The sequence below is a fragment of the Sinocyclocheilus grahami genome, unplaced genomic scaffold (assembly GCF_001515645.1).
Source record: "Sinocyclocheilus grahami isolate Dianchi unplaced genomic scaffold, SAMN03320097.WGS_v1.1 scaffold98.1, whole genome shotgun sequence".
Classification (NCBI taxonomy): Eukaryota; Metazoa; Chordata; class Actinopteri; order Cypriniformes; family Cyprinidae; genus Sinocyclocheilus; species Sinocyclocheilus grahami.
The window spans coordinates 3,135,783-3,152,018 of NW_015505277.1; the positions used below are offsets into that span (position 1 = coordinate 3,135,783).

The following is a 16,236-nucleotide window of genomic DNA, read 5'->3' on the forward strand; positions in this document are numbered from 1 at the left end:
GTGGAGGAATTTTGGCCCACTCTTTTTTGCAGAATTGTTCAGCCACACTGGAGGGTTTTTGAGCTTGAATGGACTGTTTAAGGTCATGCCACAGCATCTCAATCAGATTTAAGTCTGGACTTTGACTCGGCCACTCCAAAACCTTAATTTTGTTTTTCTTGAGCCATTCAGAGGTGGACTTGCTGGTGTGTTTGGGATGACGGCCGGATATTCTCCTTCAGGATTTTCTGATAGAGCGCAGAATTCATGGTTGCATCAATTATGGCAAGTCATCCAGGTCCTGAAGCTGCAAAGCAGCCCCAGACCATCACACTACCACCACCATGTTTGACTGTTGGTATGATGTTCTTTTTATGAAATGCTGTGTTGGTTTTGCGCCAGATGTAATGGGACACACACCTTATCGCGGTGGAGGAATTTTGGCCCACTCTTTTTTGCAGAATTGTTCAGCCACACTGGAGGGTTTTTGAGCTTGAATGGACTGTTTAAGGTCATGCCACAGCATCTCAATCAGATTTAAGTCTGGACTTTGACTCGGCCACTCCAAAACCTTAATTTTGTTTTTCTTGAGCCATTCAGAGGTGGACTTGCTGGTGTGTTTGGGATGACGGCCGGATATTCTCCTTCAGGATTTTCTGATAGAGCGCAGAATTCATGGTTGCATCAATTATGGCAAGTCATCCAGGTCCTGAAGCTGCAAAGCAGCCCCAGACCATCACACTACCACCACCATGTTTGACTGTTGATATGATGTTGTTTTTATGAAATACTGTGTTGGTTTTACACCAGATGTAACAGGACCCACACACCTTCCAAAAAGTAAAATTTTTGTCTCATCAGTCCACAGAATATTTGCCCACAAGCCTTGGGGATAATCAAAATATTTTTTTGGCATGTGTGAGCCGAGCCTTTGTGTTCTTTTTGGTCAACAATGGCTTTTGCCTTTGATGCTGTTTTTGGATGCAATCCCATGGATGCCGTTTTTGCCCAGTCTCTTTCTTATTGTTGAATCATGAACACTGATCTTAATTGAGGCAAGTGAGGCCTGCAGTTCTTTAGATGTTATTCTGGGTTCTTTTATGACCTCCTGGATGAGTCATCATTGCGCTCTTGGAGTAATTTTGGTAGGCCGGCCGCTCCTGGGAAGGTTCACCACTGTTCCAAGTTTTCTTCATTTGTGGATAATGGCTCTGACCGTGGTTCGCTGGAGTCCCAAAGCCTTAGAAATGGCTTCATAACCCTTTCCAGACTGATACACGTCAACTATTTTGTTTCTCATCTGTTCTTGAATTTCTTTAGATCGTGGCATGATGTGTTGCTCTTTAAGCATGCTACACTTTGTCAGACAGCTTCTATTTAAGTGATTTCTTGATTCAATTTGCCGATTTAGGAGTACATTTTAAAAATAATGAAGAGTAAAGAGTATTTCACAAAGCATTCAAATAAATTTCAAATAAAGAGTATTTAATTCATTTCAAAGCATTTTAGCACTAAAACTAGCTCCTAAATCTGTGAAACATTAGGAGTAGTGAGAAATTGTCCTTTGATTATGTCCTTGTTTTCATTAACCAGCTCGTCAAGAAGTCACAGCTGTTCTTACGTCCAGTTTGGTTTTCTTTTACGTTTGCATGTCTTACTATCAGCCATGATTATTCTACTCTGTTTATTAAAAGGCTGTTTATATGCATATTAACTAATTATGAGAAGCATACATGTAAGAGGCTGAAAATTGGCTGAACACATACTTGTTTAATTAGTGACACTTAAACCCTATTCGCACGGGATTAGTATTATCTGGGGACCTTGTGTGATTTTGAAATTATTTTGTGTGGATCTGAATTTCGTGTGGTGCATTCGCACGGGATAAGCGATTTTATCCCTGTGATTTTACTCAAATTTACTGACTTATCTCCCGAATACAATGTCAAGACTTTGAGAGTCCCGTTCTATGGTCCGGTTAGATGGATTTAAAAAAAACAAGAAACTAATATAGTTTCGTGCCCTGTGTCATTTACATTTCACCAGGTTAAAATAGTATCTCAAGCTTTATGCTTGATTTATTTGTAACACATTAACCTCAAAACCTTTTCAGCTTTCTCTTTCTGCAAATTGTGTGGTGTAGCGATATGACAGCACCCAAAATACTATCAAACACTCCAACACAGCTCCATTCTTTGCGAAAGATGGATAAAAAGGTGCACAGCAAACAAAAACCTTGAAAAATTATATACGACCCGCCAAATGCTGGCCAAATCACACAGATGCCGATTCGCACGGGACTAATATTATCACAGGACCTCGGTGTTCGGCAAAATATGGTAGGTCATTTTCGGGGGAATTTTTACTTTACAAGTTACAGACATGGCCGATTCGCATGGGATTAAGATCACAGACAACCGCCGCAATTATTACAAATGACTGGAGGTCACCAGGTAATACTAATCCCGTGCGAATAGGGCTTTCGCCTACATTTTAAAATCTTTATTTGAATGTGGCAACATTTTTATTTTTAAACCTTTATCTTTACTCTAAAATATTTCCAGAGATCCAATAAATCTCTGACAGAGACTATCAGCCAATCACTGTGTGCATAGTTAGTAAGCATGCTGACATCATCCATAGCAACGAGGTCAACCCCACCCTTACTCTTAGCTTAAGACTTCTCTCTATTCCTTAGTAAAAGTTTATCTCAGTAGCTTTGTGAATTGGTTTTAAGAGAAAACTCTTGGCTAAAAACTTTTACTGCTATTTAGGAGAACTCTTAGTGGTAAGATAAAATGTTTTGTGAATACGGGCCCTGGTGTGTAATTTTTCAAGCAATATAATTGCACGTATTCTATTATATCATTGTGCATTTTTGTAGGGTATTACTTATAACAGTGAAATGGATTTATATTTCTCCCATTCTGTTGTCTTTGTTGTCATAGTTCACGATCATTGCTGGTGAATTATTTGTGACTGTGTATTAATATTCTTGTGGCTCAAAAGCACTTTGTCACATGGCAGTTTCAGCTAGGGCGACTGGCTGAGATTTGAGGAAAGATGGCAGATTTCATATTGTACTTCCAGGGGGTTCTGTGTGAGCTAAGTAGCCATCATTGTGATGAATAGTAATGCTAACATATAGCATTCTCCAGATATCATATATCTCTCTCTCTGGTCATAACAGTCTTGTTTTGTGTCATTTGTTTGTAGAGTTAGCTGCATTAGCCAGTAGCATTTGCACAGTTTTACGAGTAATGATGACAGTGTTTTCCATGGCCTTTCTGTTAGCAGGGCTCTTCACAATCAGGAGTGGATTAATGAGCGATGCGTGAACAGCCCTTGCGGTCAGACAAGGGTCGGCCCAAGAGGCGCTCGTTAAGAGAACATCACACTCATTCCCTTTCTCCATCAATCTTTCCTCTTCATCTTCCCGTACCTCCTCTGTGTCTCAATCGCCTCCGCTAACTCCCTCCTGCTCACCTCCTCACGCTCACAAATTCATTCTGAGGGGCAGGTCATGTTTTGCCTTTGAAGGAGCCTCTTCCCTGTCCTCTTTATTTGATGCATTATGTATAAAGGCCCTGATGTGTGTTTTACACCCTCTCTGGCATTATTAAACCATTTTCCCTTTTATCTGTGCTTTTCTATCTTGACACAAGGTTTAATCAGGTGGGATTGACGCTGAGCCTTTAAAACAAGCTCCCTCCTATTGGGGCTTCAGTTTTTTTTTAACCACGTTTTCCTCTTTGGAAACCAGGCCATGCACACTGTTGTGTACGGCCCGAAGTTTGAGAAAGTGTGGTCACGTAGATTTTAAAAGTAAGTCAGGAGTACAGGCAAAGGATCAGTGAATTGTACCGTGGCACCTCTTGGCGTACAGATAATACCAGGTTGAGTGCACATGGAGAGAGAATTAAGCCCATGCAGGGCAAAACCACCATGGTGCCATGATAGTCTGTGGCACAGATTGAACTGATCCTAAAAGCTGCTTTCGTATCTGTTTGCCAGGTCTGTACAATCAGATGGCCTCACTGAAGCAGGACAGTTATTGGGCGTCAAACCCTGCAACCTAACTGTGCACATGAAAGCACATATACACACACACACACATACACGTACTGTACACATGCGTGCATACTCCCTCCCGAACAACATCTGTTTTATACATCTGCAGAAGTGCATGATGAGTCCATCTGTAGTATGATTATGATCCTCACTGCAGGTTTGTTAGTGCACATCTGCGTTATGGCCTGGAAAATAACTTTTTTCAGCTTGTTTGGTTGTCAGTGTGTTTATTTGGTAACTGAATCCGAACTGAATTTTTACTCCTGAATATTTGGTCCAACCCAAACTTCACATCCAGTCAGGTTGGGTAGTTTCTTTAACGAAACGGCCACCAAACAAACAGTAACACTTTAATTTCTATTGATGGTCCACTTTAGACATTCTACTAACTATGAGTAACTTTGCAGCTATATGTCAACTACCAGTCGTTAGACTATTAGTAGACTGTCTGCTTAATGTCTAATATTTTGATGGTCCCCCAGCAATTCTATTGATTATAAGTAACTTTGGTAACAATTGAGATTTTCTCTCAAAATACTCCTAATTTGCTGCTTATTGATAGTAAGTAAGGTAGTTATATGGGATAGGCTTAGGGGATCTACTATATGGTCATGCAGAATAAGGCTTTATTATGTGCTTTGTAAGCACTAATAAACAGGCAATATGCTAGTAATTTGCATGTCAGCTTATTATATTAACCCTAACCTAGCAGTCTACTAGTACTCTATCAAGAGTAGACAAGTACAGAAGTTGCAAATCAATGAGTTAGTTGGCATGTAGTTTCAAAGTAACTTACAGTTAGTAAAATTTCTAAAGTGGACTTTCATATGACTGAACAACCTGTGATATCTGAAGAGGATGGGGGATGTGTTCTTTCGTTCAAAAAAAGTTAAACAAAGTACAGTGTAAAGGAATGGAACACAAGGATATTGAAATGTTTAAGTTGAACCACATTTAACTTGATACAGCATCTTAAAAATGCAGTGTTCATGATGCAAGTTGCTGAAAAAAAAACAGTGACTTGTAGAATAGTGATCAGAGACGTCTGCTTTGATGTTGATGTGTAGACCTCTTTGTTCCAGTCTAATAGACATCCCGTCTCACAGTAGTTAGCTTTCATTTTACATTTCATTTTAGATGCTAAAAAAAATCAGGCCATTGTTTTACCAGGTCGACTCATTCCTCCATAACCTCTTTCCTGATGGTGGAGGTCATTTGTTCCAGGCCACAAATTTGTCATAATTTCCGTAGGCTATGGGGGTCAGGTGCATTGTCCATCCCTCGGGTTAGGTGACCCAACACTCCTCCAAAGCGTTGAAGGACCCAAATCAAAACTCTTTGGTCCTGCTATTTCGTTTTGGGCATTGGGAGTCTTACAACAGACAGATGAGAAAGCATTGTTTGTAATGACACCGGTGGCCCGGCCAGGCTGATCTGACTGACAGCTCCCCGCTGATAGAGCAGAAAGCGTGGCCGGCTGAAAATCTGTCTTGCAGGCTGCAGGGCCATCTGGACCTTCTGCATGCTAAAAGGTTGGACACGGTTTGAGGCGACATCACAAAGCTGCACACAGTTCATTTTACATGGGCGGGGGTTTCGTCAGCAGTTTCCTCAGTTCCCCTTTTTGTTCGCACAGAAAGAAGGGAAAACAAACTGTAAAACAACACAAACAGAAATGAAAGTGTGGGCTACTTGTAAAGCCAAGGCCAGAGATAGAAACCGAGAGTTTAATAGCATGGGTAACGGAGAACAAACAGGAGTGAAATGTGTGGCACTGTGAGTACCTGCCACTTTGAGATTTTCCAAAGCTCCTGAGACAGGCTTCCAATGGATATTGATTTTCAAAGAGCCTACCCTGGGCAGCAGGGAGAAGGATGATATAGCCATGGAAAGACACTATTAAAACTTGGTGAATGAATTGTTAAATACCTCTATAAAGAAATAGAAGACATGGCCCCATTTCTTTGCAGGCACGGCTGCTCTGTTGGGCCCTGATAAGCCGTGGGGGGAGGTTTCTGGAGAGATGGCCCTCACACGCGCCGTCGTATGATTGGATTCTCTCAAGCTGGAGATTGTAAAACACAGAGTCGTCACAGCTACACTGCTAGGAAATATATGACGCTTGCATCATACAATGGAAGCAGTTAATTGCAGGAGTGTTATCCAGAGTTTGAAGGATGTTGAGATTTATTGACTTGGCCTGTGCAATAAAAGCATAGTGATATAAATGCTAATTTCATAATGATGTAAAATTGCTTAATTTTTCCTTCATGATTTTGTTGTTATTGTCTATTTATCACTACATATCACTGTACAGTTATGCATTGTAGTGTATTAGTCCACATTGAATCTATGCACTTTTGTGCATTTTAAATCCCCATTTACATTTTGGGCTTTTACCTTCTTAAAAAAAAAAACAAAGACCATCAAGACTTTTCTCTGTTTCTGTGCGGGTAAAGTTGGTCACTAAACAGGGTGCACTCTTCTGGTTCTCATACTGTAGAGCTAAATCCCAATACTCTACTCACCTGAGTCTGAAGAGCAGGCAGAGGAATTTTCTGCATAGTCCATACACTTTTCCCTGCAGAGGAAGTCATGCATTGCCAGGACCCTTTTGTCAGCAAGAAGCCCCCAAGGAATAGACTTCTGGGTCAGGGATCAGTCGAGAAAATTTCCCTGTTGACATTTGTGTTCCTGGCACAATATTGACTTCTGAGGAGAGATGACGACAGCAGTGCTACTGACATTCTACATTACCTTGGGAATACGAGTTCTGGAAAGAGAGTTGTAATGAAAACTGTTAAAATGTTGTGCAGTTGATGCCTTATTTGTTGTATAACTTTGATCATTATAACTAAACCTCTACTTAAGACTCAAGGCCTGTTCACACCAAGATCGATAACGATAACTATAACGATAAAGATAAAGAGTTGATAAAGAGTCCATCCACAACCATGCCTATAATGGCAAAATGGAACAAAATCACTGAAATCACTTTCAGAACATTTTTTCTTCTAGCTGATCAGTGATAGAAACATTGACAGCCAATCAGAATCCTTCTTTAAAGAGCTTTAGCTTTTAAAGTGAAAGGCGACAAAACTGCAGCGTGAGCTTTTAATACACAAAACATTATCATCTGCTCTTGAGAACACCTAATATAGTTATTGTTGATTAAGACAAACCAATTTGAAACCATAGGTTTTGTTTCAACAGCTGCTGAAAAACCAACTGAAACCAGTTTAAGCTGGTTTTAGCTGGTCTTCCAGCCTGATCGTAGTTAGTTTGCAGGCTAGTTTTAGAGGGGTTTTGATCACTTTGTCAGCTAGTCAGGTTGGTCTCAGCTGGTCAGGCTGGGAGAGCAGCTTGACCGGGTTAAACCTGCTAAGACCAGCTAGCCAGCATAGGCTGGTTTTGGCTGTTTTTTGTTTGTTTGTTTTTCCCAGCTGGGAGAACTAAAGTGTGAGTTTAAAGCTAAAATATGTGATAGGTGTGACATCATTATTGGCAGTTAATTCTTAGAGACCTTGATTTTATAGAAATTAATTTTGATTATTTCACATTATATATAATATTGTAAGTACCAAAGCACAGCAACCTCCCAGGTTGAGTGAAAATGAAATTATTACTAGTTGCAAGAGGTAGAACACCATGGTTAAAGCTAAATATAGCAGGAACATATTTGAGTGCGTGTGTCATGTCATTGTGTGTTTTATTATTTAATTTTTTTCCTAGACAGCAAAAAGAACCACCGCACATCACAAGATGTTCTTTTTGTCTCGTCACATGATCTACACCTTTCAAACTGAAAGGAGTTGGATTGCGGTGTTTCTGTGATTTGACAGAGCTCTTTTTTTTTCTTTTTTTCTTTTGCCTGATTAACATTCAACACAAATTCTCTAGCAATGTGCCAGAGACTAAATCACAGTTTTTCTGCTTTTGATTTTTGCTTCCTTTTCATGGCCTCTTTCAAGGTATTAGAGTCCCTTTTGAATGCTCTAAATATTTTATTCCTGCCTTTGATAACTAATTTCAGTCCATTACCTGCAAGAGTTTTCCCTTTTGCAAATCAGTGTGACATTATTCTGCATTCAGATTTGTGAGTACAGATGTATGCAAAAGACTTCATTATTGTGGCATATCTTCAAAAGGAATCAAATGATTTGATTGCCATTAATGGTTCATGTTGAGACAAGTCTTTGAAATTTAAAAGCTCATAATGTGCTGTTGGCATGTAGCAAACAAAAGACAGAAGCCACTTAATTTCCCTGAAATGGCCAATGCTGGGGCTTTTTTTCCCTCCATTTCCCTCTTTCTCTTTGCTGCTTTCCTTCCATCGCATATATCCTCTACCCCCTTTGTGTTTTTGACTGTGTGTGTTTATTAGTGATGCTACACATCAAGCATCACAATTATGTTTTCTTCAATTAACCTTAGTATTAAACCTTGCCCCATTGCTACAGACATAATGGATACCTCAAATCATGTGACTTATAGAGAGACCAGAATACACAGCAACCACCCAGAGCATCCTAGCAAACACTTAATAATGCTACAAAATAACTTCTCCTGACAACATAGCAACACCCTAGCAATAGCACAACACACTAAAAACCACACACACAACACCTTAGCAACTGTTCACCAATGCCATTTCAACTACCAAAGAAAATGTAAGAATGTAGCTGTATTTCCAGTCATCAGAGGTGAATGTTGGATCGTGAAGGCAGATCTCCAGCACAGTGAGGTATGAGCACCATCACTGAACTCTGGCGTCAGTCCAACCATAGCTCACGCCTCTGTCTTTGAAGTGTGGAAATGTTTGGCATCCCTTTTAATCCTTTTAATGTCACCAATAAAAGATGTTTTATTAAGGTGACATTGGGATTAGTGTTTAATTACCACTAGAGGCATTTAAATATGTCTGCCAGCTTGGCAAGCTCAGGCTAAAGAAGCGTGCTCATACCTCACTGTGCTGGAGATCTGCCTTCACGATCCATCACTGAACTCTGGCGTCAGTCCAACCATAGCTCACGCCTCTGTCTTTGAAGTGTGGAAATGTTTGGCATCCCTTTTAATCCTTTTAATGTCACCAATAAAAGATGTTTTATTAAGGTGACATTGGGATTAGTGTTTAATTACCACTAGAGGCATTTAAATATGTCTGCCAGCTTGGCAAGCTCAGGCTAAAGAAGCGCTTTACTGTGAGTTACTGCTCGCTAAAGCAACCAAACCTTAGATTGAGCATCATTTTGTTCTTATGTTTAGGTTGTACAGTATGAGACATTTCCCAAGAGGTTTGTTGTTGTAGCTGAAAGGTTTACTTACAGTTGTTGCTGCACATTAAACTTGGATAGAAATATCTGAACATAAAAAAAAGATTGAATTCTTAAAATAGAGTATGAAAAATAATACAAAATAAATTTTAATAAAAAGCTATTTTTCCCTCTACTGTGCTTTGCCTTTGTAGGGCAGAATATGGAAGTACAATTATGACAAATATCTTTAAAGCAAAAAAAAGCATGATGCTTCAGAAGATTCACTCAGAATATAATGCAGCTTGGTGCAATAAGACAGTGATATTAAAAGACCAAATACAGTATACAGTTTATAAATATTTTGCATTGTGTTTTTACATAGAAAACAATTATTTAAAGAGTGTGTGTGGGTGTGTGTGTGTGTGTGTGTGTGTGTGTGCATGTACATATACGTACATATACAGTGGGTACGGAAAGTATTCAGACCCCCTTAAATTTTTCACTCTTTGTTATATTGCAGCCATTTGCTAAAATAATTTAAGTAAATTTTTTTCCTCATTAATGTACACACAGCACCCCATATTGACAGAAAAACACAGAATTGTTGACATTTTTGCAGATTTATTAAAAAAGAAAAACTGAAATATCACATGGTCCTAAGTATTCAGACCCTTTGCTCAGTATTTAGTAGAAGCACCCTTTTGATCTAATACAGCCATGAGTCTTTTTGGGAAAGAGGCAACAAGTTTTTCACAATTTATATATAAATACACACAAATGCATGTATATATTTTGGAAAAATATGTTGTGTTTGTATATTAAATATATTTATATATAATATAAATTATATGATTATAAATATATACATGTAAATATTTTCAAAATATATACTATATGTACAGTATGTGTATTTATATATATATATATATTTATACATAATAAATATACACAGCACACACACATATATTATGTAAACAAAAACTTTTATTTTGGATGCAATTATTATATAGGTATTATGTAAATACCTATGAAATAGCATAGGTATTTTTTGCTTTTCTGCTAAATATCATTCAGGCTCCACAGACAGGGACATGTCTGTTGTGTGATGACTGTTCTCCAATCAGATCATCAGCTGCTACATACTGTGAACATCCTTCATAAAGAGGTGCATCTGTTTTTGCCCTCCATTTTATTTCACCAGACATTTGGCCCACCCCTCAGAAGTCATAATTATCATCTGGCACTGTGTGTGTATGTACTGTGTGGATATGTGTTTGCCTTCATAAGCCACTAATTGCCACAAACAGCAACATAATACCATCAGTTGTGGACGTGGTATGAATCCACTCGCACAGGTTCAGGAACAGCTGTACGGGGCAGGATAGGCCGAAGCCCGTCTGGTGAATGCAAACGCAGGGTCCAGGTTATTTTTCAGCCTGGCGGCCTGAACCCTGAGCTCAGAGCAATGGACAGATGGTCCATTTGAGACGCCACCAAACTAATCACGCTGTTCCATTAGTGAAAGTGTCTCAGATAAACGACTGACCATGAGCACGCCCGTGGTCTCTTCTCCTTCCAATTACTCTATTGATGCCCGGTGTTTTGACACAAATTAATTGGGTCACCATGTTGGTGAGGGGAAAAAAAATGCCACGGGCAAAGTCATTGTGTGATCATGCAATAGCAAAGCTATTTGCTGAATTTAATTTATTTGAAATGAAATATACATGATATATATGATTCATGGAATGTAAAATCTCTATTATGCGATATCTTGTCTGTATGAAGTGATTTTTTATCTTAATGCATCAGTAACAGCAACCACACACAGAGTAACACTTACAATATTGTTGGTTATTTTATTGTATTACTTAACAGAGCATTAATTGTTGTAGATTCAGATTTTAAGACATTTCATACATTTTTTATAAACAGTTTTCATATATTTTATTATATATTTATGAAGTGTCATGTATATATTGAGACTATGAAACAAAATAATGAATGAAAAAGGTGACATGCAAATATTGTAAATAATTAAGTTTTAATTATACAACATTTTATGTAATTTTTAACAGATTAGGCTTCAGAATGCTTTTTATAATATAAATATGATATATATATATACACACACATGAATAATTAATATTTCCATTTTAAAAAATCCACTCTGAAGCAGAATTGAAATTAATTTTGTTTTTGAAATACATGCACTCACTGCTCTGAAAAATTCTACAATAGTTTTCATTCATAATTGTATAATGTAATGTTTAACAGATATATGCATTAATTATATGTGTTAATAAAATATAATAGAATATAATAATTCCTTGTGCAATTTAAATTCAGGTTCAGAATGGAATTTTTTTCATGGAAATATTATTCGTTTTTTTTTTTTTTCAAATACCTTCGCATTTGAATTTAAATCACTTGTTGTATTGATATGGAACATTCTACAATGTTCGTTACTTAAAATTATTATTGGAAGTTTACATTGTTTTTAGTACTTTACAGAGTGATGATATGGTACACAAACAACTAAATATTGTCAATATGAACATATATTTTTAATAAGGCAACAAATTTACCAAGAACCTGTTGTGACTTGCAGGAGTTTGCGGATGCGATATTCCACCTGGTGCGAGAGAAATACACAGAGCTGGCCGGCTGCTCCTCGCTGCTGCATGCGCGTCACAAAGGCCTGGCGGGCATCATCATGACCAGAGGTATGGCATCGTTTCAATCGGCCTGTGAATTATTTAAGAAGTTCAATAAGAGTAGAGAAAGCACCTCTAAGTCTCTGTGTGTCCTCTGAGTGTGGAGCTTTGGATGAAATATTTAGTACTTTATCACCCGTGAAAAAGCAACAGACAAAGATGCACATATATCAGAATGGAGTCAAAGAGCAGATGAAGAATAGACTAAAATGATTTACAGGCAATGAAGTCTTGGTTTTTATTCTTTAGAACAATATTAAAGGTGACGTGTTCAATATTTCCAGATGCTAAAATACTTTCCCTTATCCCAGATTGATATTCAGCGTGAACTGTTAGTCATTCATAGGCTGATTCCCCTGAAAGGTGTGAACACTTTGTATCTGTGGTGCTATCAAAACAATGTTATAAGCATCCAACCATCCTCACATAGCAAGCAATGACATGGGTTTGGGGTCTGTGAATCTGACCAATGGGAGATAAGGGAAAGTGTTTGGGAAACCTGTTTATAAACAGTAATTTTTAAACAAATCAAATCTGATTTTTAAAGGGGTCATATGATGCTTTTTTAAAGATCATTATTTTGTGTATTTGGTGTAACAGAATATGTTGACATGCTTTAATGTTCAAATACTGTACATTATTGTAGGTCCTCTATGCCCCGCCTCTCTCAAACGCTTCGTTTTCTACAAAGCCCCTCCTTCCGACAAGCGCGGTCTGCTCTGATTGGCCAGCTGACCCAGTGCATTGTGATTGGCCGAACACCGCAAGCACTCGTCAGAAATGTAACGCCCCTTACCATAATCACGAGCTTCATCTTTCAAAATAAATGTAAAGACAGAGCCCGAAAGGGGAACAGAGTCGCAGGACAGACACAGTGATGAAGCTGGTATGTGTGCAGTACACAAGCCACGGTTAAGACAGCTGACTCCACTGTGACGTGACGCTGTCTCTCTCTCTCTCTCTCTCCCTCGCTCACGCACACACACACACGATGCGCAAAACTCCGCATTTGAACAGTCAATAGCAAATACTTAAACTAATAACAAAACATTAGCTGACTCAGAAGCTCCAGATTGTCATAGCAAAGTCAGAATTAATCCTAGGTTCACGAAACGGTCGTCCATAAAATGCATTGCTGTTCTGTTGTAAGTAATCTTAAAGATTCCTAAATGCATCTACTTCCGGAAGGCCAAATAAAGTGTTTTTGCTTTCGCCTAGAAACACACAGCATCTCCCTGACATGCTGCTTCAACACTAACTGCGGTTACTGAAACCACGCCTTCTTTCGTTGCGTGAACATTTGGGCGCATTATGCTAATATTTCCACATAGTGAGGTAGATATGTGGGGGCGTGTTAGAACGAGTCGTTTTAAGGGGGCGTGGCAGAGTCTTAACTTTGATAAAGAATATCTCTTTGGTTTTGAGACTTTAGTCTTTGCAGCTTCAGGGATCTTATCTATGCACAACCAGCTTGTAACACTCCAAAGAGAAAGGAAAACTTGAAATCGCATCATATGACCCCTTTAAATGACTGTGCAAATCTCACTTTAACTAGTGTGTTGCTATGTGGTTGCTAGGGTGGTTGAAAAGGCATCGGTAGGTGGTTTTGAGTGTTTTTTTGTTTTGTTTTTTTACAGAAGAAAATCACAATGATCACATGATTTTGGGTATTATTCAGTCCATAGAACAAAATGGTGACAAAAGTCACATGCCAAAGTCTAATATTTAGTAAGGGCTTGGAAAAGTAATGCTAATTTCTGTGATCATGTGACATTTACTATAATGGGTTTATGTGAATATCATTTTAAATTTATGTTCTAAATTTAATGTGTTAATGTTCTGTAATTGGTAATATATGATAGATAGAATTAATATAATTTCAGTAATTCTGTAATGTTGAATGGCTATAATTATAAATGATCTTATTAATAGACGCATTTACTTAGAAAAAAACATTTAAAATACAAAATTAAAATACCCACATAAATTTGGAGATATAGTTGTAAAATGTTACAATTGATTAAAAATTTTAATGTTTCGTGCCATTAAATATGATTAATTGCATAAATTTGTGCAATTAATTACCTTGTAATTGAGGCCCTGTCCACACGAACGTGGGTATTTTCAAAACCGCAGTTTTTTTTACGCGGTTTGGCCGTTCGTCCACACGCAAGCGCAGCACCAGGTCACTGAAACCGACATTTTTTGAAAACGCCTGCCAGGGTGAAGATTTTCAAAAACTCCGGATGCAGTGTTGTCGTGTAGACAGTGAAACCGGAGTTTTTGGGTTGTGACGTCGGAGCATGCACTGTTATCTCCACCTACTGTAAACTTTGTCAGGCTTCTGATTGGCTAACATGGCTTTACGGTTGAGATTACATCGCCACCTGTTGGTTTGGCATGCTCTTGACAGTGCTTCATAGCATGCGTTTGCGTTTTCATGTGGATGGAGATTTTTTTAAAAACGGAAGAAGGAAACACATACATGTGTTCGTGTGGACATGGCCTTACTTGTTTTGTTAATAGATCAATAGGCATAACATTAAGGGTTAGGGGTTTGTTTAAATAGAATAAATAAAATAAAACTAATATATATAATTACTAAACTAAAATTAAAATTAAAACCAAGCATATTAATGCTATTAATAGTATATCTCTATTAAAAGTATCTCAGTGATAAGATGCTGCTTCAAATATATATACTTGCACTATCCATATTTATTGGCGTATTGCTACTAAAATATACAGTATATCCCACGATTATGAATTACAACAGCTCAGTTGCCGAGCAGTGACAGCTTGATGTGATGTTTCAGTGTGTTTGTGTAAGACCCAGCTGCAGGCTTTCAGGAGTCATTGCAGGATCAGTATCAAGCTTATCTTTTGAAGACCACAGCTCATCAATTTAGACTTCAGTGATATCTGACCTAATCCCTGTCCTCGCTGCTCTGTCTCGCTCTCCTTCTCTCCTTCCCGCCTGTCTGCCTCACAGTAATTGCGGAGCATGTTTATTAAGACTGTTATCTTCAAAGATCCAGACATCGGTGCCCAAGAATTTGTGGCAGGCGAGCAGACACACAAACTTGACAGAAACACTGGGGGTTCTGTTCACTGCTCTTTGAGCATCTATTGAATCTTTTAGACTGGTACGGGCACCGGTGGAATATTAATGCGGGTCCAACTTTGAACTGCGGGACTTTCGCAGAGGGAGTCGTAACCTGAGCGAGAGTGCTCCTCACAGGACTCTTATTGGATTAATCTGCTAACGTAAAGGAAATAGACACTTGCTTGAATCAGATGGTGTGAATAATCTTATTTCAACCAGGCACGGTACGGATGCTGGGATTTGGGTTTTGAACATCAGATGCACGGTTGAAGGGCTGGTAAAGGGAACCAGACGTGTCTGCTTCTACATTTGGAGAACAGATGATTGTGTTTAGAGCAACTGGGAAGTGGAAAGACAGATTCCCGTGGTGGACAATGCATATTAAAGGGTTAGTTCAACCAAAAATGAAAATATTGTCATTAATTACTCACCCTTGTGTTGTTCCAAACCCCTAAGACTTTCGTTCATCTTCGGAACACAATTTAAGATATTTTTGATGAAATCTGAGGGTTCTCTGACCCTCCAGACAGCAAGGGTCCTACCATGTTCAAGGTCCAGAAACATACCAAGAACTAAATAGTCCATGTCACATCAGTGGTTCAACCGTAATTTTATGAAGCAATGAGAATACTTTTTGTGTGCAAAAAAATATATATATATATATATATATTTTACTCAACAATTCTTCTCCTCCGCATCATTAAAAATATTTTAATTTGTGTTCCGAAGATGAACAAAGGTCTTATGGGTTTGGAATGACATGAGGATGAGTAATTATTTTTTTTATTTTTCATTAAAATTTTAAGGCAAGCTAAACACTTAATTTTTAAGTTGAAACATAAATTTTTTTATTTGTTATTTTATTTTATTGAATTAATTTTTGTATATAGTTAACTACAGCTAAAAGCATTCAAAAGCAATTTCCTTACTTAATAACTGAAATAAAATAAAATGCAGAATGAAAAAAATGTTAAATAAAAACTGTCATAAAAATAAAAAACAATATATAAATGGCAAAAAACACACAACAGACTAAAGCTTACTAAAACTTTAACTAAAATTAGAATTAGAATATATATTCATACATATATATGTTGGAACATGGAAG

The 16,236-nt window shown here is 38.0% G+C and overlaps 1 protein-coding gene across 1 annotated transcript in view; it reads left to right on the plus strand.

The window, feature by feature from the left end:
- The window catches only part of LOC107588099 (double-stranded RNA-specific editase B2-like), a 59,812-nt gene that overhangs the window by 14,811 nt on the left and 28,765 nt on the right, over positions 1–16,236 (plus strand). The window contains exon 2 of the mRNA XM_016276109.1: positions 11,917–12,031. Within this exon, the coding sequence (XP_016131595.1) occupies positions 11,917–12,031 (115 nt within the window). The remainder of the gene's footprint in view (positions 1–11,916; positions 12,032–16,236) is intronic.